Source organism: Saccopteryx leptura, chromosome 9 (assembly GCF_036850995.1).
Source record: "Saccopteryx leptura isolate mSacLep1 chromosome 9, mSacLep1_pri_phased_curated, whole genome shotgun sequence".
NCBI classification, from domain to species: Eukaryota; Metazoa; Chordata; class Mammalia; order Chiroptera; family Emballonuridae; genus Saccopteryx; species Saccopteryx leptura.
The window spans coordinates 29,716,953-29,741,823 of record NC_089511.1 but is presented as its reverse complement, the minus strand read 5'-3'; the positions used below and the strand labels follow the sequence as shown (position 1 = coordinate 29,741,823).

The window sequence follows — 24,871 nt, the reverse complement described above, 5'->3', positions numbered from 1 at the left end:
GGCTGTGCCCAGGAATATCCCCCCTCACCTTGGAAAGGGCTAAACAAGCAAATGCTGGTAGATTTGCCGAGTTACCAGGGATTAAGGGACCCCAAGCCAGGCTTCCAAGTCTGCAGCCCGTGACCCCGCTGCCCCCTTCTCAGGCTTCTGTGCCTCCTCTGGAGAGGGTGTCGGGAGCTCTGGTTTGGTTTCTCTTTGCTAGGTCTGGACGTGGCCTGTGTTCAGGAGAGGGTTCCTGCACAGGCAGAGCGATTTACTCACCTCCTTCCCCGGCTTCCGCGTAGACATTTAACAAGTCTGTAAACCCATCTCTGCCCACAGATCATGAAGGAGGTCCGGCGAGCTCTCTGCAACGCGGCCTCGGATGACAGCAAGCTGCTGCTCCTCAGCGCAGTGGGCAGCGTGTTCTGCAGCGGCCTGGATTACTCCTACCTAATTGGCCGGCTGTCCAGCGACCGGCGAAAAGAGAGCACCCGCATTGCAGAATCCATCAGGTGAGCGCTGCTTGCATTCAGACTTCAGGGGACCTGCCTAGGCTTGCTGAATGGAGCACATGAAAGTATAGGCTGCTCAGTTAACCTCTTCAAACAACAAATTATTATTTTTTTTAAGCATAATATATCCCATGCAGCATTTGGGATATACTTATGCTAAAAAAAACTATTTGTTGTTTATCTGAAGTTGGGAGTTTAATTGGGCATCCTGTTTCTCCCTGCCCAAATTAAAGATGCCTTTGCTCTCTAGGTAAGATTGCATTTTATTGTTTTGATCCCCAATAGGTTTTATTTTTGATGTTAAGCCCAGTGCCTGGTAATCCCCGTATATGATCCATACTTCTTCCCTCTGTCTGATAGTGAAATCTTTGATTCTCTTGGCATTTGTGTTCCTGCAGCTGACATGACTCAGGACTAGGGAGAAGGATGGCAGGGTTCCCTGGGAAGCTGCCTTTGCAGACCCAGTGGGGTGGGGAGTATTTTCCCCTCTCTTGTTGCCTTTGGGGAAAAAGTTGGGATCCTGGGGTGACATTGGTTCCAACAATCAGAATCTTTTCTGGGACAGTAAAGGTTAGTCATTTCGACATTCTGTATTGATTTATCAAAAGCAGGTGAGCTCAGGCCCTGGCAGGCTGGCTCAGTGGTAGAGCATCAGCCTGGCGTGTGGAAGTCCTGGGCTCAATGCCAGGTCAGGGCACACAGGAGAAGCGTCCATCTGCTCTTCACCCCTCCCCCTCTTGCTTTTCTCTCTCTCTTCTCCTCCCCTCCTGTAGCCTTGGCTCTGTTACAGTGAGTTGACCCTGGGCACTGAGGATGGCTCCATGGCCTCTGCCTTAGGCTTTAAAAAATGGCTCCGGTTGCACTGGAGCAAAGGGCCCAGATGGGCAGAGCATTGCCCCCTAGTGGGCTTGCCAGGTGGATCCCAGTTGGGGCACATGCAGGAATCTGTCTGCCTCCCCTCCTCTCATTGGAAAAAAAAAAAAAGCAAGTGAGCTTATGTGATTTCCAGCAAGGGCTGGCCTTTGTCCTCTGCCCCAGGGTACCCACACACTCCTGCTGCACCATGCAAAGTGCCCAGACCAGTCACAGTTCAGCAGTGCTGCCTGGTCTCTTGAGAGGGGACACTTAGTCCATGGGATGTCAGAGAGCCTTGGGCTGCAGGCTAGCCATCCAGTCTCACTGTGCTGTGACGTCGTTGCCCAGAGGCTGATTCCCGTGTGGCTCTGGGAGGTTTCCTGAGGATGCAAAGTCTCCAAGAGCTGTCACAGGGATTCCCTCACATGTGGGGTTACCAGCCTCAATTCAGGGCCATGCCCACTGCAGTCTGTGCTGCGAAACACCTGTGTGCTTCTTGCTGCCGAAGTCTTGACGAAAGAGACATGGAAAACCCGGACTCTGTTGGGAGAACAGGGCACGTGGTTTCCTGTAGTCCTTAGGCTCCCTGGGTACAAACAGCCCTGGCCATGTCCGCAGCAGTCTGTCCTCTGCTCTGACTCAGCTGTGTCTGTCGCAGTTGCTTTGTCACATGGCGGAGGGAGGGGGCAAGAGCAGCAGGGTCCCCAGGAAGCTTCCTTCCTCATTTATGGGACCATCAGAGATGGGGCGCCATCTCTGCCCCTGGGGAACACCCTGGCCATAGCCTTCATCTGTTTTATGAATTGCTGTGAGGCATTTGCTGGATTTCCGAGGGCCCAGATTTGAGGAGATGCTGAATGCATTGGCTCACCTCTGGAGAAACGCAGCAGGTGCAGTTCAGGCATTTGGCACCCCTTGGAGGTGAGTGTCTCAGGCAGAGTGCAGGGAGAGCTGGCCTAGGAAGTTCTTCCCAGTGCTTCCGAGGGAGCAGGAGCGCGTGATGCACAGGCTGCCTGGAAGCAGGGAGGCAGGGCTGAGGCGATGTCCTCTAGACCAGTGGTCCCTAACCCCGGGCCATGGACTGGTTTAATGTCAGAAAATATTTTCACGGACCGGCCTTTAGAGTGGGACAGATAAATGTATCACGTGACCGAGACAAGCATCGAGAATGAGTCTTAGACAGATGTAACAGAATCTGGTCATTTTTAAAAAATAAAACATCGTTCAAACTTAAATATAAATAAAGCAGAAATAATGTAAGTTATTTATTCTTTCTCTGCGGACCAGTACCAAATGGCCCACGGACCAGTACCAGTCTGCGGCCCGAGGTTGGGGACCACTGCTCTAGACCACTGGTTCTCAGCCCCAGCAGCACAGAGACTCCCCAGGGAGCTTTTCAAAGCCCAGCAGCTTGGCGGCACCCCCAGGAGATTCTGAATTAATGGACATGGGGTGGGGCCAGCTCATCTTTGGTTTTCAAGTTCCCTCTGAGGTACCCAGGTTCCTTTCAAATATGCCTCCAGGGTGGAGGACCGTCCCTCCTCCCCACACTCCCGCATCCCAACCAAAAGGTTTCTGCACCATTGACCGAGAGCACTAAAAGTTGTAGAAACAAAAAGGCGCTTATTTCTATGCAAGAGAAGACAGCTAGTCAGAAAAGAGGGTGAAGAGGAAGGTGATGGAGGGGTGGAGAAGAGTGCAGAGCTTCAGGAGATGATGGAGAGGATGGGTGGGTGCAGACTGCGTGGTCTTACAGAGGAGAGTGCCCACAGGTCAGAAAATGCCTGTGGCTTGCTCATCACCACAGGCTCCTATGGGGGGGCAGCTCCACCGGCTTTAGAGTGCTCCCTCCCACAGCCACTCGAGAGCCTGGGACTCCGTGTGGCAGAGAAGCATTTCCCAGAGAACATTCTGCGGATTTCCAGAGATGCATCCTGAGCATGGGGCACTGTCAGAACTGAGTTTGGGCCACCCCAGAAGTTCTGTCCCCGCTGTGCCGATTTTCTGGGTATATTTTCATATTTACAGCCTGAAAGGACTTGTTCAAAATCGAGCATGGCTGAAACATATTTTAGCCATAGAACCTTATACCCTTCTGGGGCCCCTCGCAGTTCAATTGAGACATGCGTGCCCTTGGCTGGGCGGAGCTGACCTCCGGGATCTGAGCATGCGCCACAGTCACGGCCATTGCTGCCCCAACAGCAACCCCACCCCACCCTCATCGTTTCCGAAAGAGAGCACGTGCGCACGTGACCCAGCGTGCTGTGTTCCCTCTGCGGATGTTTATTGAAGAAACTAGCAGATATGGGAGGAGCTTAGGTGATTTATTCAGCCTCTCTGAGGACCCCAACAAAGCTGTCTCTGCCCCATCCTGAAAGCCAGCGTCCGAACTCCTGAACTCCTCACAGGTGATGCGATGGCCGGTGCGTTGCTAGGACAAAAGGCAATCAGAATACCCAAGTGAAACACATGGCCTTTCCTGGCACTTAGGAAGTACTTAGACTAGGAGTAAATAATCATTTTCATGTTACCCCCAGCCACAGGTTTTAGCTAAGCTTGGGTCTGATGGTGGAGTGCGCTCCTAGAGCGCCCCAAAGGCCCCAGGATGACCGTCACCGTGGGCACCTGGTGCTCGCAGGCCCTGCACCAGCTGACTTGGCTGTGAACTTCGGCAGTGGGCATGCTGTACCCCATGGCTCTGGTTGAAAGGGATGAATACCTGAGTCGCAAAAGAAATGCCACTTGTTCCTAGTGAAATTTGGACACCCCCCCCCCCCCAGCAGAATTTTGCTTCTGAGCCACGTTTAGGCCAGGAGAGTGGTCACAGGCCGCTGAGTGGAATGAGGGCTGTGCTGCTCTCCCCGGCAGCTATTGAGGGCTTCCCTGGGTCAGGCTGCCCCAGATGGACTGTTTCATGTAATTCTCATACAGCCTATGGGGACGCGCCATTGGCTTTCTCGTTTTCCGAGGAGGAAAATGGGGCTGCAGAGACTGTGTAACTTGTCCAAGGTCTCACCCCTAGTTAGGAGCAGAGTTGAGACTTGACCCCAAGTCTTTCACACCCCCACATTCCCGCTCCTTCTACTGCACCCGAACAGCCCAGTGGCTTGGGCAGGCAGGAGCCACAGGACTCAGGCTGAGGGGAGGAGGCTGCCAGGGCCGGGGTCAGCGTGGCAGACTCAGCTGCTGGGAAGACAGGCAGCCATCTCCGCGGCGCAGCCCTGCCACCTGAGTCAGGATCAGATATCTGAGCAGCAGCGTCTGTAATGCAATATCCTGTTTGCTATCTGGCTTCTGCATCCTCTGGGCCCTTGTGATAGAGATCTGCTGCTTGAGGTGAGAGGAAAAGGATGGGGAGATGGTCTGTGCATCTTTGTATCTCAAGGAAATGAACTGCTTGGACGGCAAGAGGGGTTTGGGGGAGGGTTTGAGCCATGTGCTCTTAGGCCCCTTCTCCAGGGTCCCTGCGCACAGCTCCTGTTGGAAACCACAGAGTGAGAGGCACTGGGGTCTGGGAGGGGAAGCTCCCAGAAGCTCGTGAGGGCTGAGGTGAATTCCTAAAGGGCTGTGGATGTTAGAGCAGAGTGAATGCGAGTCTCAGGCCCTCATGAAGTCATAGCAGGGAGGTGTCTTGATAGGGAAGGACCTTCTTTATTGAAAAATGTCCAACAGAGGCCAGGGGGTGCATCTTCAGGATGCTATAGGGGAATTTGGTACCCAGTGGAAGATATTTGGCTCGATGACTTCCGAAGTCTCTCCCACTCTGAGATGCAGGATCCTGTAGTTGAGCAAGGGTTTTCAGGAATGGAATGTTTGTTGAAAATCACCAAGGATCCTGCAAAGAAGCCCCATAACCCTGAAGACTTCAAATTGCATTTGGTTAAAAAAAAAAAACAAAAAAGCCCCCACATTTGTTAAAACCAGTGACTGAGGCCACCAGGTTAGGAAGATAAGCCAGGAAATGGGCCTGGAAAACTGGGAATCAGAGACCATGGTGCCAGCACGCCCTCTTTGTAGCAGCGTCCTGTTGGGGTCAGCTGCAGTGGGGCCAGCAGTGGCTGGGACAATTGTCATCTACTCACAAGGAGTCATAAATGTGATGGGAGTCAGGAAATGTGATGCCTCAAGCCTGAGTCAAGGGTGGGTACTTTCATGAAGACATACGGGTCATATGGTACCCCCAACCCCAGCAGAATGTTAAGAAGTCTCCTCACAATTGAATTCCATCCCAACATCTCACCATGATACCCGCATCTTTTGATAAGAATTGGGGTGGGGGGGATTATAACCACTGAGAAGGGATGAGTCATTTTGATATTTGTATTAGTTAAGTATTAGCTGCTGTAACAAATAAACCCTAAGTATATATCATGGTTCAATGTGATAGAAATTTACTTCCTGCATATGTGAACCTGAAACAGATGTCACTGATCAGTCCATGGCTGTCCTCCAAATGGTGATTCAGGACCCCACAGTCCTTCTATCTCTATCTTGTGGCCCAACAAATGTCTTCTAATATTGCCATGCTTGTCAAGATGAAAGACCAGGAGGACTGAATGGTGGGAAGTGTCCATGCACCAGTCCTGGAAGTGTGTATGTGGTTTCCACTTATATTTCATTGGCCGGCACTTGGGTTAATTGGCCACAGCCAATTGCAAGGGAGGCTGGGAAATGTGTTCTAGCAGTAGACTCAGGAAGAAGAGGGAAGGGGGATCGTGTCTGGTGAAGAAATAGTATGTCACTGCCACCCATCTGCAGTCTTCACTCTTATTCTGGGAGGATCCTTTATCGATGCAGTAGCTCTTTACTGAGTGTTAATTCCAATATGTATAGAGACCAAGCAGTGTACAAGACACTGCTGAAGGTGAGGAGAATTCAAAAATAAGTAAGCCAGCAAGTAATTGGGATAATTGGAAATTGTAATAGTGGTGTTTTCCAAGAACTCTCAGAAGCCCTGTTGCAACACAGGCACAGGGAGCAGGGGTGTGTGAGACATGAGGTAAACCTGGAGACACAAACAGAGGCAGATCAAAGACATGGTTGGGTGTTTGGCAAATAAGTTTCTAAAATGTGATTTTTATGCTCACTTTGTTAAAAATGGCGCTGCCCACATGAACGACACTGCCCAGGTGAAACTGCTAATTACCTTCCTGCTTGGGAAGGGCCATTGATATGCTAATGTTTGCTGGAGGAGGGGCTTTTGCACCAAGAAGTTTGTGAAGAAAAAGGAAAGGAAGGAGGCTATTTTTGCAAAGAAGAAAGAAGCCAAGATGGAGGAGAAGGAGAGAGAAGCTAGTTTTGTAGAGTAAGAAGCCATGTTGGCAGATGGGGAACCAGAGGTGACTAAAACTGGTGGGGGCCTTTGATTCTAGGAAAACCTGGATGTGTCAGTAGCTTTGTGAGCTCTGAATGAGTGGGTTTTGGAGCCCTGTGTGTTTTTACTCGCCTGCCAGGTGCGAGGCTAGAATAAAGGAATGGCCCACCAGTTTTTGGCTCGCAGTTTCTTTACCGTCTATTCAAATCTAATGGGAACCCGCATGTGAATGGCCACAATGCGTTGGCCCCTGGCCATACATTGGGCATTTAGATGTTATTCTTGTGAGTTCTTCGTAGTTTCTATCACCTGGGAATAGTGAAGGAATATTACTAGACACCTTGGCTCTTTCCTTCACGTCCAGGTAAATATTAAAATGTTATAGGTCTTATATGGCAAGAAGGGGGAAGGCAATAAGCATCAAGGGTAAAGGAAATAGAGGTTATTTCGGGTGGCTCTGCGTAACAGATAAGATGCCACTGTAAACTTGCTCATTACGGGAGGTTGGGGAGATGAAACATTGCCTAATCCTGTAGCCATGATTCCAGATGCCTCATGCTTCCTGGAGGAGGACAACAACATTTTCCTCAATTTTGGTTAAAGTCACCCTAACGCGTAGACCCTTGTCAGCATTCTAGGGCCACCCTTGAGAATCTGCATCCCTTTAGGTAATTCAGAATCAGACAGTCCTGGTATTGAAAGAAATCTTCGATGTCACCAAGCCCCTCCTGTGCCCACTGTCTGAAGCTGGAATGCTCTCTACAATCACCCAGAGTTACCATCGAGCCAAAATTACTTCTAATACTGAGGAGTCCATGCCTCCCGAAGCCACCCAGGCCCCCTCAGCCAGTGCCGTTGGAACAGTCCTTGTCTCGTTGGGTTCGGATATGCCTCTTTGTAACACCCTCCTTTTGGTTCTAATTCTAGTTCTGGTTCTGAATCTTAACATTCGGTTGTCTTCCTTGGGATATTTACTGTTTGTCAATATCTAGAAAGTGGAAGAGTGGGAACTGGTGCAGTGTTGGCACAACAGGCATGAGCTGGAGCCATCTAGGCCGACCCAGACGTGAGGTTACCCCATTGAGTCCCTTCTGAAAACCTGGCTCCAGCTTCAGAGAGTGCCAGGCCTGTGACTGCAGCTCGGTGCCCAGCATCGGGGAGAACGACACCCTTGCCTGGCCCCCACTCTTCTCTGAGCTGAGGACGTGTGGGTGCTCCATAGCACCTGGGGAAGCTTATTTCAGCCTCAGTACAATCAGGGGTGTCAAAGGGTCTCAGTAAGCCCGGCCACTTGTTAAAGAGGGTCTTCTCTTTTCCCCAGGGACTTTGTGAAGGCCTTTATCCAGTTTAAGAAACCCATCGTGGTAGCGATCAACGGGCCCGCCCTGGGCCTGGGTGCCTCCATCCTGCCTCTCTGCGACATCGTGTGGGCCAGCGAGAAGGCTTGGTTTCAGACCCCCTATGCCACCATCCGCCTCACGCCTGCTGGTTGCTCCTCCTACACCTTCCCCCAGATCCTGGGCGTTGCGCTGGTAAGCCTCGTAAGGAGTCAGAGTGGTATTCCAGCAAAGTCATAGAACCCTTGTCAGCCATGGTCAGTTTCTACATCAGCAACCAGAAGCAAGTCTGGGCAGGGGTGACTCATACTACAGCTCAGAAAGCACTCCCTGGGGCCCGTGCTTGACAGCCATTAACTCAGTTCATCCTCACCGCAGCCCTGGAAGGTAGGACCACTGTTATCCCTTCTTGACAGATGTGGAAACTCAGAATCAGAGAGGTTAGGTGAGTTATAGAAGGTCACACAGTGGTGATAGGAGTTGTGGTATATGATCACAGGATCTGTGCTCTCCACCGGTGTGCTATAAAATAGAACCCGCCTCTGGTTAATGAGTCTGAGGTTAGCACCAGCAGGACACGGCAGGGCGTTAGTCAGTGGGGTTGGTCTGCTAGGTCTGTGAGGTGGCACTATGAGGTGTCTCCAATGCAGAGCAGGCTTCACTAAGATGTGCTCGGGGCTGTTGCCAGCTGCTCCCCAGGACTGCTGGGAGCACCTGCCTGCACCTGCTGGCAGTCCTGGGAGACCCCAGAAACAACCAAAGAGTCATGACCCAGGCGACAGGGCCCAACCCCACAGGGGGCAGGTTAGAGGAGTCCCTACACTGCCTGAGCGAGTCTGGAAGGGCGGGAGCCCATCCCACCGCTGCTGTGTGGGCTGCCTCTCTCTGATGGCAGCAGGAAGCAGGAGTAGCAACTACGAGACCAGCGGGGGGTATCCTCAGCCCTCCAACCCACCAGCACCACGTCCATGCAGCAGGCCCTGCGGGGGCCAGGGGGTGTCATTGGGATTCAGCAGCTCACTCGGGGTGTTTTTAGGTTGCTTTAGGCTGCTTGGTATCACCAGTGGCAGAAAAGTGAGGTTTTTCTTCCAGGGAGTCCAGGAAGCAAACACATTCCCTTTCGAGCTCAGCCACCTGCGCTCAGTGCCACTCCAGCTCCTCCCGTCCTCTGTGGTCACAGAAATGTCAGTGCTGTACAGTCTTTCACTTTAATCACTTCTGAAATTCCAAAATATGTGGCTGATTGAGGTATGTTCTTCTTGCGGACGGCATCCTGTTTGGCTACTTCCACCAAGTTCTTTTAATTTCTCCTGAGCCAGAGGTGTTCCTAAGTAAGGATAGTGATATATATGTATATATTGTCTTCCAGTCTCTAACCAAATACTTGTGATGCGCTTATGACCAACCTGATCAGCTTTTCCACTCTGGCATGAAAGACTGTCCGCTGGGTCACCATGACCCCTCAGTCACAACCAGAACAAAGCGGGAAGCCGTGCATGGAGGCAGAGGCTCCGAGAGCTTGGCATTTCAACGTCAGTCCGAGGTGGCTAAGCGGACGGGGCAGGAAGGAAGAACAGGGGAGGCAGGTGGGGGTCAGGTTAGGGAAGCGGCTGTCTGCCCCGTAAAGTACATCGGTGGGGACTCATCCCGAAAGAATTAAGGACCCTATGACATGGCCATGAGTGTTACGCCCTAATTGTCAGTGCAAGAGTCACCTGTAGGTAAGTTACAGCAGTAACAGCACTATGCTCTGTCTGTGCCTTATCTGTGTAGGTCTTACCAGAGTGTGTACGACAGCTGTGAACTTCAAAGCAAAAGGAAATTCTTTGGGTAGTGGGGGTCAGAGGAGTCCTCAGAAGGTGGGGGGCTACTTTCCACCTTTTTAAGACAGGGCAGTGCCTGTTCCGAGCCCTGGGCCACTGGGGCGACACTCCTCTGTTGGCCTGATGTTACTACGGAAGACCATTTTGGCTGCCAGTGATGGAAACACTTCGACTAAAGGGGGTGGCGAGGGGAATGATTTCCATAACTGGCAAGTCCAGAAGTGGAATGTCCCTTGGGGGTGACAGATCCAGGAACACAGGTCCCGTCAGCACTCTTGTACTCCATTCCTTCCTTTTTTGTGGACCTACCTGTCCACAGCGTGGGACACAGCAGTGGTGGCCCTGGGCTCTTGCCTTCAACTTGCAATCAGAGGAGGAAAGATTCTTCCCCTTCACCTCCAGCTCGGAAACCTCGCAGAGAGCTTTATTATCTAGGCCAGTTGTTACGCAGCACGGAAATGTTCCCAGCCAGATGTGCGTGCCCGCTTTTGTGGGTCTGCCGCCAGACGTGGTGGAGGTGGGTGGGCATTGGGCGACGAAGCCACAGTAGGTACATGGCTTTTTGGGGGGAGGAATTGAATGAGAGCTGTGGAGGCTCTGCTCAGAAAGACACAAATATTTGCTGACAGTTCCCCAAGCTTATCAGACTCTGGTTAAGAATCTGGCCTTCCAGAGCTGGGACCCTTACACATGGCAAGCCCAGGGTCGCTAACGGACCGAGAGGTGCTCCAGGCTGTCAGCCTTCCCCTGCCTTTGCTTTTGCAGGCCAACGAGATGCTCTTCTGTGGGCGGAAGCTCACTGCCCAGGAGGCGTGCAGCAGAGGACTGGTGTCCCAGGTCTTCTGGCCAACCACGTTCAGCCAGGAGGTCATGTTGCGGGTCAAGGAGATGGCGTCCTGCAGTGCACTGGTGAGTGCCTGTGTCTTGGTGTTCTTGTCGTTGCAATGGACGAGGGCGGTGAGGCTGGCAGGGACCGGTTGACTGGCTGAGGTCATGCAGAGAGTCCCTGGGAGGCCCCGTGTAGTGTAACAGATGCCTCACCCCGGTGTTGAGAGCTTCCGTCAGAGGGAGATGGTCCGCATTATTCGCTATTCCTCATCAGCTCCAGTTTGAAAAAACCTCACAGAAGAGATTTACACTCTGGAGAAGAATGTCTCGGAGAAGAATATCTTGAAAGAAAGTCCACAGCACAAAACATCTATAGTTTTCAAAGAAATGAGAAGCAAAGGCAAATAAAGACAAAGTGTATTAAAACCCACCCAGAGACGGGAGAAAGCAGTCCGCACTGTCCTTGTGTTCCTCCTGCCCACTGAGCACGTGGCACATTTAAACATCGCTGTTTGACACTGAGGACGCATCGAAAAATAGATAAATAAATGACATCTCAGAGGCGCCGATTTTTAATTAAGTGTTAATTTTATCTCATAAAAGTCACTCCAAGCGCAGTATGGAATATATCCTGTTGAAAGGTGGAGAAAAGGCCGCTTCTGTGACCACAAGGCCCGCTCAGGAAATGAGAATGAGTCCGGGGGACTCTTTCTGTGCTGGGCTTATGGGGCCAGACCTGGGACCCTCCCTCCCTTCTCCATCTATCCTGAACCCCCACCCAGCTCTTGTGCTTCTCCTGATTCGACTTATGAGCCTTTATTAGGCACCTACTTACTGTATGTAAGTTTTCCCTAGAAGCCTAACTGTACCAGGGATGAAGATAGGTGATGGATTCTCTTTATATTTTTAATTTTCCCATTGACTGTAGTGATCAACTCATCTTCTTTGCTTGGGACTCTCCTGGTTTTAGCACTGAAAATCCCTTGTTCCCAGGAAACACCCTGGTCCTGGGCAAATGGGGATGTTTGATGATCCTAGAGTCAGCCGCATAGGCAGATAGGAATTTAAAAATATATATATTTTTATTACAGTATAGTTGACATACAATATTAGATAAGTTTCAGGTGTACAAGATAGTGATTCTACGTTTATATACCTTATTACGTGATCATCACAATAATTCTAATACCCATCTGTCACGGTACAAAGCTACTACAATATTATTGACTATTCCCTGCTGTATACATTACAGCCCCCTGACTTGCTTATTTTATAACTGGAAGTTTGTACCTCTTATTCCCCTTCACGTTTTTCAGCCGTCTCCCTACCCCATCCCCTGGCAACCATCAGTGCTCTGTATCTATGAATCTGTTGCTATTTTGTTTATTTTTTTGTGTGGTTTTTTAAATTTTTCAATTACAGTTGACATTTAATAATTTTGTTAGTTTCGGGTGTACAGCATAGTGGTTAGACATTACTATAATTTACAAAGTGATTCTCCCAGTAAGTCCAGTACCCACCTGGCACCATACATAGTTATTATAGTATCATTGACTAGACTCCCTGTGCTGTACTTTACATCCGCATGACTAATTTGTGACTATCATTTATACTTCTTAACCTCTTTACCTTTACACTCATTTCCCCAACCCCCCCGCCCCCTATCTGCCAACCTTTATTTGTTCTCTGTGTCTATGAGTCTGTTTCTTTTTTGTTTGTTTTGTTCTTTAGATTCCACAAATAAGTGAAATCATATGGTATTTGTCTTTGATTTATTTCACTTACCATAGATACCCTCTCGGTCCGTGTATGTTCTTGCAAATAGTAAGATTTCATTCTTTTTATTGATGAATAATATTCTATTGTGTGTATATATCATCTTCATTATCCATTCATCTAATGATAGAAACCTAGGTTGCTTTCATATCTTGGCTATTTAAATAATACTGCAGTGGCCCTGGCCGGTTGGCTCAGTGGTAGAGCGTCGGCCTGGCGTGCAGAGGTCCCGGGTTCGATTCCCGGCCAGGGCACACAGGAGAAGCACCCATCTGCTTCTCCACCCCTCCCCCTCTCCTTCCTCTCTGTGTCTCTCTTCCCCTGCCGCAAGCAAGGCTCCATTGGAGCAAAGATGGCCCAGGCGCTGGGGATGGCTCCTTGGCCTCTGCTCCAGGCGCTGGAGTGGCTCTGGTCGCAACAGAGCGATGCTCCGGAGGGGCAGAGCATTGCCCCCTGGTGGGCAGAGCGTCGCCCCCTGGTGGGCGTGCCAGGTAGATCCCGGTCGGGCGCATGTGGGAGTCTGTCTGACTGTCTCTCCCCGTTTCCAGCTTCAGAAAAATGCAATATATATATATATATAAAATAATACTGCAGTGAACATAGGGTGCACATATCTTTTTGAATTAATTTTTTCTTTTCTTTGAGTAGATGCCCAGAAGTAGAATTACTGAATCACATGATCGTTTCTGTGTTTAAGGTTTTTTAAGAATCTCCATACTGTTTTCCAAAGTGGCTACACTAATTTAATACCCCATTAACAATGCGTGAGGGTTCCCATTTCACCACATCCTTTCCAACATTTATTTGTTGACTTTTTTATAATAGCCATTCTGACAGGTGTGAAGTGATCATCTCATTGTGGTTTTTATTTGCATTTCCCTGATGATTAGTGATGTTGAACATCTTTTCATGTCTGTTGGCCATCTGTATGTCCTGTTCAGGTCCTCTGCCTGTTTTGTAATTTGGTTGTGTGTGTGTTTGTGTTTGTGGGTGTTAAGCTGTGTGAGCTCCTTACCTATTTTGAAAATTAAACCCTAATCAGATGCATCATTTACAAATATGTTCTTCCAGTCAGTAGGTTATCTTTTCATTTTGTTGATGGTTTCCATTGCTGTGCAGAAGCTTTTTAGTTTGGTGTTGTTTTGTTTGTTTATTTTTGCTTCTGTTGCCTTTACTCAGGGAAACATATCCATAAAAACATGTCTAAGACTAATGTCAAAGAGTTTACTGCCTCTGCTTTCTTGTAGGAGTTTTATGATACTGAGTATTTTTGGTTTTGTATAGTGGAAGAAAGTAGTCCGTATTCATTTCTTGCCTGTATCTATCATTTCCCCAACACCATTTATTGAAGAGACTGTCATTTCCCCATTATGTATTCTTGCCTCCTTTGTTGCAGATTAATTGACCATATAATTTTGGGTCTATTTCTGACTTTCTAGTCTGTTCCATTGCTCTTGTTTTTGTGCCAGTGCTTATACTATTTTGATTACTATAGTTTTGTAGTATAGTTTGATATCAGGTAGCATGATAACTCCAACTTTATTCTTGTTTCTCTAGATTGCTTTGGCAATTTGAGGTCTTTTGTGGTTCTATATAAATTTTAGGATTATTGTTCTAGTTCTGTGAAAAATGTCTGTTGTGTTTTTATAGGGATATCAATAAATATGCAGATTGCTCTGGGTAGTATGGGCATTTTAACAATATTAATCAATGAGCATGATGCATCCTTCCATTTATTTGTGTCCTCTTCAGTTTCTTTCATCCATGTTCTTATACTTTTCAGAGTAAAGGTGTTTAATCTTCTTGGTTAAATTTATCCCTAGGCATTTCATTCGTGTTGATGCAGTTGTAAATGGGATTATTTTCTAATGTATAGAAATGCATCTTGTTTCTGAATATTTTGTGTCCTGCAACAACTGAATTCATTTATTAGTTGTAACAGTTTTTTGGTGGAGTCTTTAGGGTTTTCTATATATAATATCAGGTCATCCACAAATAGTGACAATTTTACTTCTTCTGTTCCAATTTGGACAGGCAGGTAGAAATTCTAAGAAGAAACAGCGTGAGTTAGATAGAGCACACGAGTCTGAAGACCCATGTGGAGATTAGGCAGCAACTCATGGTGGTGTAAGCAGGTGCACAGAGTATTCAAGGGAAAAAGTATGGAAAGGAAGGTGGAAGAAAGGCCTCACAGCTCCACTGAGGAGTTTTGTCTTGGGGCAACAGAGGTTTTCAGGTAAAACCAGCTGTTAAATATGGCAAGGAAATCTGTCCTGTCAACAGTTATGAATTCAGAGGCTTTGGGTTGATTTGCCTGAGAAAGGAACATACCCACCGTCTTTGGGAGAAGGTGTCCTTTGGGGTAATTCTCAGGAGAAAAGAGGCAGTCTTGGTCAGCCAGCGCATTCTCAGCATCTGTTGGCCTCCAGCCCAAGCTGAAGAGTGAGATCACAGTCTCTTTCCAGCCTGCTTGAGCCAGGGAGCTCTTGTCTTGCTTTTTCTCCTATTTGTGCATGCTTTGGGAGAGTGCGAGCATCAGCAGAGGATGGTGGAGGCCAATGGAAGGGTGCTGGGATGCTGCTCTTCCCAGCAGATCGTCAGAGCGAGGCAGCAGTGCAGCCTGTTAGAGTCAGCCTGCTGTTGGTGGGCACGTCCATGAGGCAACTCAGGGCATGTCACTGAGTGTAGGTCCTTTATCAATAATGTGGAGATTCCTGAGCAAGAAATGAAAGAATGTAGGAAAAGGACTTCTCCTAGATCTAATTGGTGAATGGTGATTGTAGTGGCATTGTTATTATTATTACTGTGATCACGACAATTGTGATTATTCATTACTATGATTATTATTACCAGTGCATTTATTAATATTATTGTTCTCATACTATAGCATTATTTATATCATTTCCATGATCACTCCTATATTACTAACAGTGCTATTATTTTACTCCTTTAATAACATTTTTACCCTTATTACTTCTGCAGTACTATCGCATCACTACTATTGTTATGCTCAGTATTATCACTCATTACTATGATCATTGTAAAAATTATTACTCATCATTACACCGATTGCTACTATTATTACTACTGTTCTTACTGCTAAGCTTGAAGGAGAGGCGTTGCTGTTGGGGTGGCTCAGATGGATGCTTGGGCAACCTTTAGTTCATTTCATTATCTTACTTTGTGATGCCAACCATCCTTGAGTTACATCCCATTATTCCTGTCCCGCAGATAATGAAGACGAGCACAGGGGGTGAGAGCAATGTTTGCTAAACTTATTCCTGCCATCCACAGACAGTGGTACTGAGTTTGCGTTACCCTTGGCTAAAGACAAAGTTCTTGCAGGTGGGGGTGATGTGGGCCCTGCTCGCCATCCCAGGGACTGTGGGCGCAACAGCATGGCTGGCCTCGAGTGCATTCCCGGTCTGCAGCGGGCAGCCTGCTCTGGCGGTGCACGTTGGAGGGGTAACTGGCGCCTCACAGGACGAGTACGTTCTTATGGAGCAGAGGGGCCCAGCTAACGAGGCTTGTCATTTCCCTTCAGGTGTTGGAGCAGTCGAAATGCCTTGTTCGGAGCTTCCTGAAGTCGGTGCTTGAAGACGTGAATGAGAAGGAATGCCTCATGCTGAAGCAACTCTGGAGTTCCTCCAAAGGCCTGGATTCCCTGTTCAGCTACCTGCAGGACAAAATTTACGAAGTCTGAAGGGCCCCGGCTCACTTGGCCCAGCGGTCCGGGGCACCTGACTTCCAGCTCTGCCCCGTTTCAAAATCGGAGCCCAGTGTAAGCCTGGCCAAGGAGTTTGTCAAGATGTCTTTCTACCTAGGGTTGTGTTCATTTCCTCGTCTTATTTGGTTGTTCCTCATTGGTTTGATTTTGTGTAACAGATGGGAAATGCAGCATCCTTGGCCTTCCCCACGTCCCGACCCCCACTGGCTAGAGAGCTATTGAGGGCTATATCTTCCCAGGCCTCTTCCAGGTACTGTTCCGTCCCCGTTTGCTGAAATTCGCCGTCCCGGTCCAGGGAGAGGGAAACCAGTTTCTCTGTTTTTCTGACTCAGGCTGTGTTTACACAGCACCTCTGATTTGGAGACTTGGTGTCACGCCCTCTGGTTAGGTACTGATCTGGTGACAGGAGACAGTGCGTCTTAGGGATTTTCCAGACCGATGAGCAAAGCGATTGTGTAGGGCCCGCCTCAGTCTCCTCTCCGAAGTAGATCTGGGGGACTTTTAGGGCTCAGTCTTAAACCCAGCTGAGCGACTTACAAACCCAGATAGTGTACATTTAGGAATGTTTTGTTAAATATATATTTTTAAAACAATGTAAGTGGGAATTCTGATAATTTATGTGTATTATATATATATGTAAAGCTAGTTTTGCAAAAACTTAAACTCCTAGGAAAATTTTTTTTTCTTTAATCGGACTTATTTAATTTATTTATTTTTGTTTATATATTATGATATCTGTTGTTCACACAGGTATTATTTTCATACTTCCCTGGACCAAATCCCATACAGGGTTAATGCTGTTTGGTGCATTCTAGCAGTGAACCGTGTAGCAGTAAATTCAGAGAGATGGAAATGGAAGAATTTCTGTGGCTAAGAGGGATAGCTCTGTACCAGACCCTCTGCTTGTAGAGCGGTTCTCAGTGTGATGATGGACCACTTGTTCCAGGGGAAACCGGCGAACAGCTTTCTCGCCACTCTGCTGCCTCTCACTAGGGAAAGGGGCCTCCAGCCTGGATGGCCCTGAGACATACCCAGTCCCTCATTGTGTGACATCAGAAGAGGTGAGGAATAGACCCTACCCTGGGGATTGCCCATTGTCTAGAGTAAGACTTTCTTCACTGGGGGCCAATGACTGAACCTGGATTTCAGAGTCTGTTCCTTCCCTGTGGGCTGCAGTGTCGGGGCTGGCTTTCCGGGGAGGTGGGAAGTGTTCCCCCGCTGCTGAGCCATCGGTAGAAGGATTGCATCTTTTTGTGTCCCGAAGCTCAGGTGATCTGTCCTTTTTCTAGTTGTTTGCTCACATCAGGAAGGAATGACCAGGGATGAGGTCTCCTGCCCTTGGGCTCCTGGTCTGCAAGGGGACCCTGACATCTTTATTTAGAGCAGCAACTCCAAAGTCTGTGTGCTGACTGAGGGGCATGAGGGGTTTCAGCTCTGTTTGGTGAGGAGAAAGGTCACCAGCAAGGTTAGAGCAGAGGAGCGTCAGGACGGTGTTCTGTTATGGATCCAGCACCCAGAGCAAGTTAGGTTATCAAAGTGGCAGGGTTTTCCCGTTTCCATCACAACCTCTGCGTGTCCCGGAGGTCCTTTGCCCCTCTGTATTCTCCTTCCCTATACTCAACACTAGTCTCTCTTGACCCTTCCTTGGAGAGAACCGAATGGAGCAGTGAGAGTGGGGCACGGCCCGGGGTGGGGAGGTGGGCTGAGGAAAGGAGAGTCACTGCTATGGTTGGTTTTGTACCTCTTTCTGGTCCTTCTTTTCTTTAAAAGGTGACCAGGGGGCAGGGGCCATGTAGATAGGGAGGATACATGGCTCTGAGCTTTGTGTTTCAGAGAACACGTCATACCTATTCTGTGACTAGAGACCTGGTCCTTTAGACAGTGAATTCGAAATTTATCTGGACTCTGATCCTTAAGATGGCTTTGGTTCCCTTGGTAGGAAGCTCTCTAGTCTTGAGTTTCCACATGACTTCATGAAGCTTCTTACCCTCTACTTTCTTCCACCTTGGCCTTGAGGAGCCAGCAGGGGACACCCACCTTGGCTGAATCCAGCTGGAGGAAGATCACATTGAAGTCCTGTGTTCTCTCCCCTTTGTCCACATGGGATCCTATAGGAATTGCACACCTGGACTCTAGGGAATCAAACATCTGCTTTTGCCCAAATGCCTGTTGTCACATTTCCACTTGGGTTGTGTCACATCCTTTGAAAGAACAAATGTATGCTTTCCCACAGCCCCTAGACAAATCCCACTCTGTGTGTCATGGCAGGTCATCTGTGCAGCACCGCAAAATCATCCAAAGAAAGGGACCCTTGCTTTCTATTTACCTTCTAGGGGCAGGTCTGATTCCCCCAGAAACAGTGGCAGGATCCTTGTTGGAGATGGAAGAGGCTGTTTGGAAATTCCTTTCAGTTGGTGTCCACCGCTGTGCCCTGCTGCAAGCACCAGAAACACTTTAGCTTCAGACATATCACGCATCCATACTCTAAACATTTCAAGGATCTCTGATGATAAGGTAGGAATGTGAAAGCATTACTGAGGTGGAATTCCTGTTAACTTGTAGGTTCTGGTTACAACAGGAGGTGTTTGCCAAGGTGGTCTGTATTCGGCTTGTTTCCATATTATCAATTCAAGAAGGACGTTCTGTAAATTGGGCAAAAGTTGGTTAACTCTCTTTACTACAGGGTAGACTGAACCTCAGGATTTTTCACTTTTTGAGTACTTGTTTTCATAATATGTAGGTGATGCCCAGGTGATATAGCAGATTGACTTGGGACGGAAAATCCCAGACCTGCGGTGTGTCAGGGTCTGTCCTAACAGCTTTCTTGAATAGGGTTCTGGCTTTCACTTGTCATCCTCTCTCCCAGAACCCGCGCTGTTCCCATAGGATCCTTTCTTCCGCTTCTACCCTGCTTTGCCCCCACCCCACCCCACCCTTTGGGTCTGTCCCTTCCTGGGCAGTTCTTTGAGGAATTGTGCCTGGTTTGGGCAGCCCCACCCCAGAATTACCCATGGGGTTGGAAAAACAGCTGTGGGTGGGATGTTAAGGATGTCTCTTTTGTCAAGGAACCTTCCAGGAGAACCGCTCCTTGCCATCTTGTTAGCCATCCATTAGAACTTCCTCCCTTCTCTGCTCTAACCCCTGGTCAGGAGCATGAGTGGCCTATAGCGGAACCACCGGAGTTAACAGCCTCCTTCCAAGAGGACCTTTTGTAGGACTTTGCTACGGTGGCCAGAACTCCTCACCATGTGGAAGCCACAGACTAAAGCTGATGTACCCACGTGTCTCTTCTGGCTTTGGGATAATGTTTGTGGGTAAAAAAATATCAAAAATTACCCTCTAAAAAGATAAAACTGGGTAACTGTGAGAAGGTAGTAGAGAATTGATTTGAAATGTTATTCCTGTTTGGTTTAGATTAAACTAGGAAGTGTTCTCCCTGAAGCATGAAAAAAATTTTTTTTCTCATAGGAAGTGTAAGTATGATAACGGAAGGATACCAATCACAATAGACTTTGATCAATGCAATCATATCTCTGAATCCCCATATTTGAAAATAGCCTTGATGATGCTGAACTGCATTTCCCATTATTGTTGGTTTTAAAAAAAATTTTGTAAACTTTTTAAAATTTGAAATTTAGTTACGCTCATGCAGTTTTACAATCTAGTTTCTGTGGACATTTTTTTTTTAAACGAGGAGAAACAAATAGAAATAGCTTCAGATTTTCCTAAGCGACTCTTTAAAACGCGGAGTTGCTTCTCTGCCGTGTTTCTGTGTCCGGATACTTAGGTCTGTTGTATGTATTAGTTTAGACACTCTTCACTAATATACACAGTATTTAAGACTCGAAATGAGATTTCCTAAGTATTTTATTTTATTCTCTGTAAATGGTTTTGTATAATCTTTAAAAATCTACACTTTGCCTTTGTAGATATTTAAGGGAAACCATTTGGGGGTTGTCTTGCATGTATATTTTTGTTGTAGATAAGTGTTGCTTAGTTATTTCTGCAGATTTGGGTTGAAATGCTTACAGACTTTAATACAGTATATATTTTCAGAATATAAACTTTTATATTTCTGTGGTAAGTTAGACTATGCGTTTTAGGCAATCTTTCCCATTAATGTCACTTGTTCTTTCAAAAAAATAGCATACTGCTTTGGTGCCAAGGGTTTTTTGTTTTTCTTTTGTTTTTCCCATAAGACTCTAACGCTCTTATATTGTTAGAGCACAGGTTATGTTTGATTATTTTTTTTTCTTGAAGTACCATTTGAAAATGTATTGCATATGTGAATAAGCCTTACCATTAGGATCAGTCAATTTTCCAACCTTTGCAACTACAGATGTAGTTTAAGATCTTCCCATAAGTTCTCATTGGGTGGCAGTTGATGGAGTTTGTGCACAGAGCCTTAAGCGTGTTGCAAAAAAAAAAAAAAAAAAAAAAAAAAAAAGGGTAATACGGGTTGTTTCTTCCAAGCAATGTAAGCCATGTTGACGGACTCAATGCAGTCTGAAAGTTATGGCTTATTTGAAGAGTTTGGTTGAGTTGATGGCGGCAGGAGCCAGATAGGCACCTTGGTGATTGTCTTTGGTCATACACATGGACCAAGGGCAGGTTTTTCGGAGCCACCTTTGTACTAGTCACAGAGTTTAGACACAGTCCCAGGGAGGGCTGCTGGTCCATCAGTTGTTCTGAACAAATGGCACTTCCTGCTCCTGACCTTGGCGGTTGACCCCAGGTCCTTGTGGATGACTTGGAAACGTCCAACCTGGCTGAGATCAGCATTCCTTGAGAGATGTTAATAAAGTTTACATGTGAGTCTTACTTGTGTAGACAATCTGAAGTCAATTTCAGTTACATAATCAGCATTCCCATGTGTCCTGAGTGTCTTATCAATGGACTATGTGTGTGAAGCCATATGAAACCCGAGTTCAGCAGGGCAAAGGCAAACTAGATGCACAATGTACACGTTGGCTGAGTCAGTCCACCCTGGGCTGTTTTAATGGAGCAGAAGTCGCAGAGCTCATTGGTGGTGCACCCACTGTGTTTGGGACCTAATAAAACCAACGGAAATTTGGACTTAAATTTTCTCAAAATTATGATTCCTTTCAGTTTGTCACACTTTCATAGTTACCAACTGATTCTCTTTACCAAGGCTTTGAAAATGATTTTGAGAGAAAGGCAGTAGTATGGCTAAAGTCAAGTTATTTGATTCATCTTGAATAGTATTCATCAAGTCAACTCATCTACCCCTGGGATGGAGCTATATACTTCCAGCGTTTCCAGTATGTAGCAGTCAGAAGAGCTGACATCTAGTTTTAAGCTTCAGCTCTGGCTGTTGACCAGGCAGTAGCCCAACACCTGGCCTGGTACCAGAGCTCAGGAAGGTGACTCTGGGAAGTTTGGAGGGTCTAGACTTTTCCATCTAGTATTTATTTTGTCCTTGTGCCATCAGTCCCAGCTTGAAGTCATTTGCCAATGCCCATGTTGACAGGATTGTGAAAATAATTGCCTTTCATAAAACCAAGGACCAAAGAATTTCATTATTTCAACAAAGCATGCATTTCATAGATTGTAGGCACATCTAGACAGAGGTGTGCATGCTTCATGGCACAAATAAACTGCTCACTCCCACCAACCTCGTGCTCCCCGTGGCTGGCCACACAGAAGGAGGTGTTGTCACCTGAAGAAAGTTCTGGAAGATGAGTTTCCCAGCTGGAAACTCGCTGTCTCAGGTGGGTGTCTTGGCTGTGCGGTCCCAGCCTCTATCCATTATCATAATAAAGCGGAGGGCTGGCATTCCTCCAGGTTCTCTGACCGGTGTAGACTCCTCCATCTGAAGAACAGCCTCCAGTGCGAGTTTTTCAGGTGTGTCTACACTGAACAGCTGGCCTGCGATTGCTGAAGTTCCTCCTCCTTATGTTCCCCATCACTCATTCCAGCCCCCCGTTCCACGTGAGGAGAGTTTCCTTCCATTCTCGCTGCATTCTCATTCGTGGTGAAGTCATCGATGTGTTAACTGGTCGAGAAATGATCGATGCTGAAGTAGCGGTGTTCTAGTGGTAAGGCTTATTACCAAACTTCTGCTAATGAAGCAGGCTACCAAAAACTTATCCAGCCCACCCTCGGAGTGTTTGGGTTTGATCATGGATGTAGCACACACACCAAAATCCAAGGAGACCTTTGCAAATTAGGCGACTCGTTTTCTTTTGCCAAGTTGTCATGGGAGAGTCTTTAACTAGTTCTGAATATTTGTAAGTATGAATACTTCATAGAATTATCAAGCAGGTCCGGCTGACCCTTTCTCGCCACGTTGTAAATATTTCCTGAGACGGGGTGCAGTACTGGGGGGTAATAATCTTCTGATTTATCAAATGCTGACTGTCTAGAGCAAAAGTGTATACACTCTCTTTGTGAATGGTCCTGTAAAGTGTATGAACACATTTCTGGGTGCCTTAGAAGTTGTATTTTCATGTGTGCTAATATGCAGTATTTATACATTGTGAAAAGCTGCTTTGAATAAAAAGGTTGAAACTTTGTCTGCATTTGCTTGTGTTCCCCCCTCTGCAGCCTGTGCATGAAACTCTCAAACAGGTTCTGTGGTGTCTGGACGGAGAAGTTCCTGGGGCCTGTAGGGGTTGAGACATCTGATGCATCCAGGTTGTGTCTGCGTTCCTATGGAACCTAGGCCCACCCACCCCCATCTGGCTTCAGGCTTTAGTTATTCAGGCGGGAAGTCACCAGGTGGCAACAGCTTGATACCAGAGGACCCTAAAATGGGGGGCACAGGATTATTTTTAGGGGGTTGGAATGAGCATGCTTACCTTCCCTGGAATACCCAGAAAGTTTCCTTGTACAGGGCTCATTACTCACTAGGGATAAACCTTCATGGAGTTCAATCTTGTGCAATCCCAGCTGCCACGTGTGGCTAACAATGATATTGGTCACTATGGAATTATGCGAGGCCTTTTCACCTGCATGATCTCGTCCCTTGGATCATCACAACATGGCTCTATGAGGGGCACACAGCTGAGGACCCCTGGCTTCCAGAGTTAGGCTCCTGATTGCACATGAGCTATAGGACAGAGGAAGAGGAGTCTTTCAGGGGTTCGTGGCAACAGAGAATCCTGAGAAAGGGATTTGCTCAAGGCCATTGTCTGCCTGTCCGTCCACCCATCCAGCAGCTGTATGGAGGCCCCTGCTCTGTCTTGGGCGCTGCACAGCTGTGGAAAGGCACCGAGGACTCAGTCCCTGCTGTGAAGGAGCTCAGGGTCCTGCAATGAGAGACAGGTGGGTAATCCTGCCATGATTCTTCAACTGCCCATAGGGCAGCACTGGAGAGAGCACCTGACACAACCACAGACACCCTCAGAGTCTAGAAGATGGCGCACCATGAATTGTTCATGTCCCCTCGGGTCACCTTTCAGTCTGTGTGGGCCAGCCAGCCTTGGCCGGAGTCCAGCCTCTTCTCTCTGCTGGCCTCCCTTTTTTCTTTCTGTTGCTCCTGATGTCGTTGTCGTCGTCCTTTCGTGTGCCTCTTTGCCCTTTCTCTGGGGTCCTGACTCCAACCTAAGTAGTCAGAGTCACAGCTGGAAAGTCCTTTGCTCCTAACTGCTTCTGGTCGTTGCAGGAGACTGGACGAAACCTTGTGGGTGTTTCCGAGTGTGATATCTGTAAGACACTGTGTTCCTTTGACTGTCTCTCAAAGCTAACTGTGATGTGATATCCCCAATAGTCAGAGGAAGTAAAAATCAGAGTGAAGTGGACTGAAATGCCCATCTGGTCAGATACATCAACAACTAAGTGATTCACCAGTATATTGAATAACTAGTAATGAAGTGTAATTCTAAAAGCAACTTCATGATTTTTCTCTCACTATCCCTTTAAGTCTGCTTAATGAAATAGTCCCTTCCTAATCTTGGATGAAAACACAGACAGCAGTATCTTTTTGGTAAATAATAGTTCCTTAAAGTCACAAACACTGCCTCAGTTCAGTAATCAAAACTGGCCCTGTTCTATTTAAGGATTAATGCTTCCAACTGCTTTCAAGGTGAGGGCTTTGCTCATTCTTTGCTGACCCTCACTCCCTTTTCTGATTGGATTGGGGGAAGCTGGAAAGGTTTTACAAGGACCAATGGTGGTGGTGTGAGATGGGGTTTTTCATTTTCTGGGCCTCATAAATGTCTCTCTCTCTCTCTTTCTTGTCTGGGTTTCTTGGCAACTTCTATCAGTTGGTGGCAGCCAGTCTCAGAATTGCCCGATGAACTCTCTCAGCCCATTACTCCCTCTTCAGCCCCTAGGAGTCTAGGGTGTCCACTGCCAATTTCTCCAGTTGAGGTCTGTCAGCCCCTTTAAGGCAAGACAATCCCGAAGCCAGCTCTTTGCCACACCTGGGCCGCATTGGTTCATGGAAAACACTCGCACCCCTGCCCATATAAGCATGCTGATTTCTTTTTTTCTTTTTTCTTTTTTTTTTGTATTTTTCTGAAGCTGGAAACGGAGAGGCAGTCAGACAGACTCCCACATGCGCCTGACCGGGATCCACCCGGCACGCCCACCAGGGGGCGATGCTCTGCCCACCTTGGGCGTCGCTCTGCCACAATCAGAACCATTCTAGCACCTGAGGCAGAGGCCACAGAGCCATCCTCAGCGTCCAGGCAGACTTTGCTCCAGTGGAGCCTTGACTGTGGGAGGGGAAGAGAGAGACAGAGAGGAAGGAA

General features: G+C 47.6%; 1 protein-coding gene across 1 annotated transcript in view; it reads left to right on the top strand.

Annotated features, from left to right (window-relative positions):
• Window positions 1–22,688, top strand: part of CDYL2 (chromodomain Y like 2) — a 179,725-nt gene extending 157,037 nt beyond the window's left edge. The window contains exons 4-7 of the mRNA XM_066348885.1: window positions 322–494; window positions 7,985–8,195; window positions 10,589–10,732; window positions 15,972–22,688. Coding sequence (XP_066204982.1) covers window positions 322–494; window positions 7,985–8,195; window positions 10,589–10,732; window positions 15,972–16,130 — 687 coding nt within the window. The 3' untranslated portion in view covers window positions 16,131–22,688. The remainder of the gene's footprint in view (window positions 1–321; window positions 495–7,984; window positions 8,196–10,588; window positions 10,733–15,971) is intronic.
• Window positions 22,689–24,871: the final 2,183 nt, after the last annotated feature.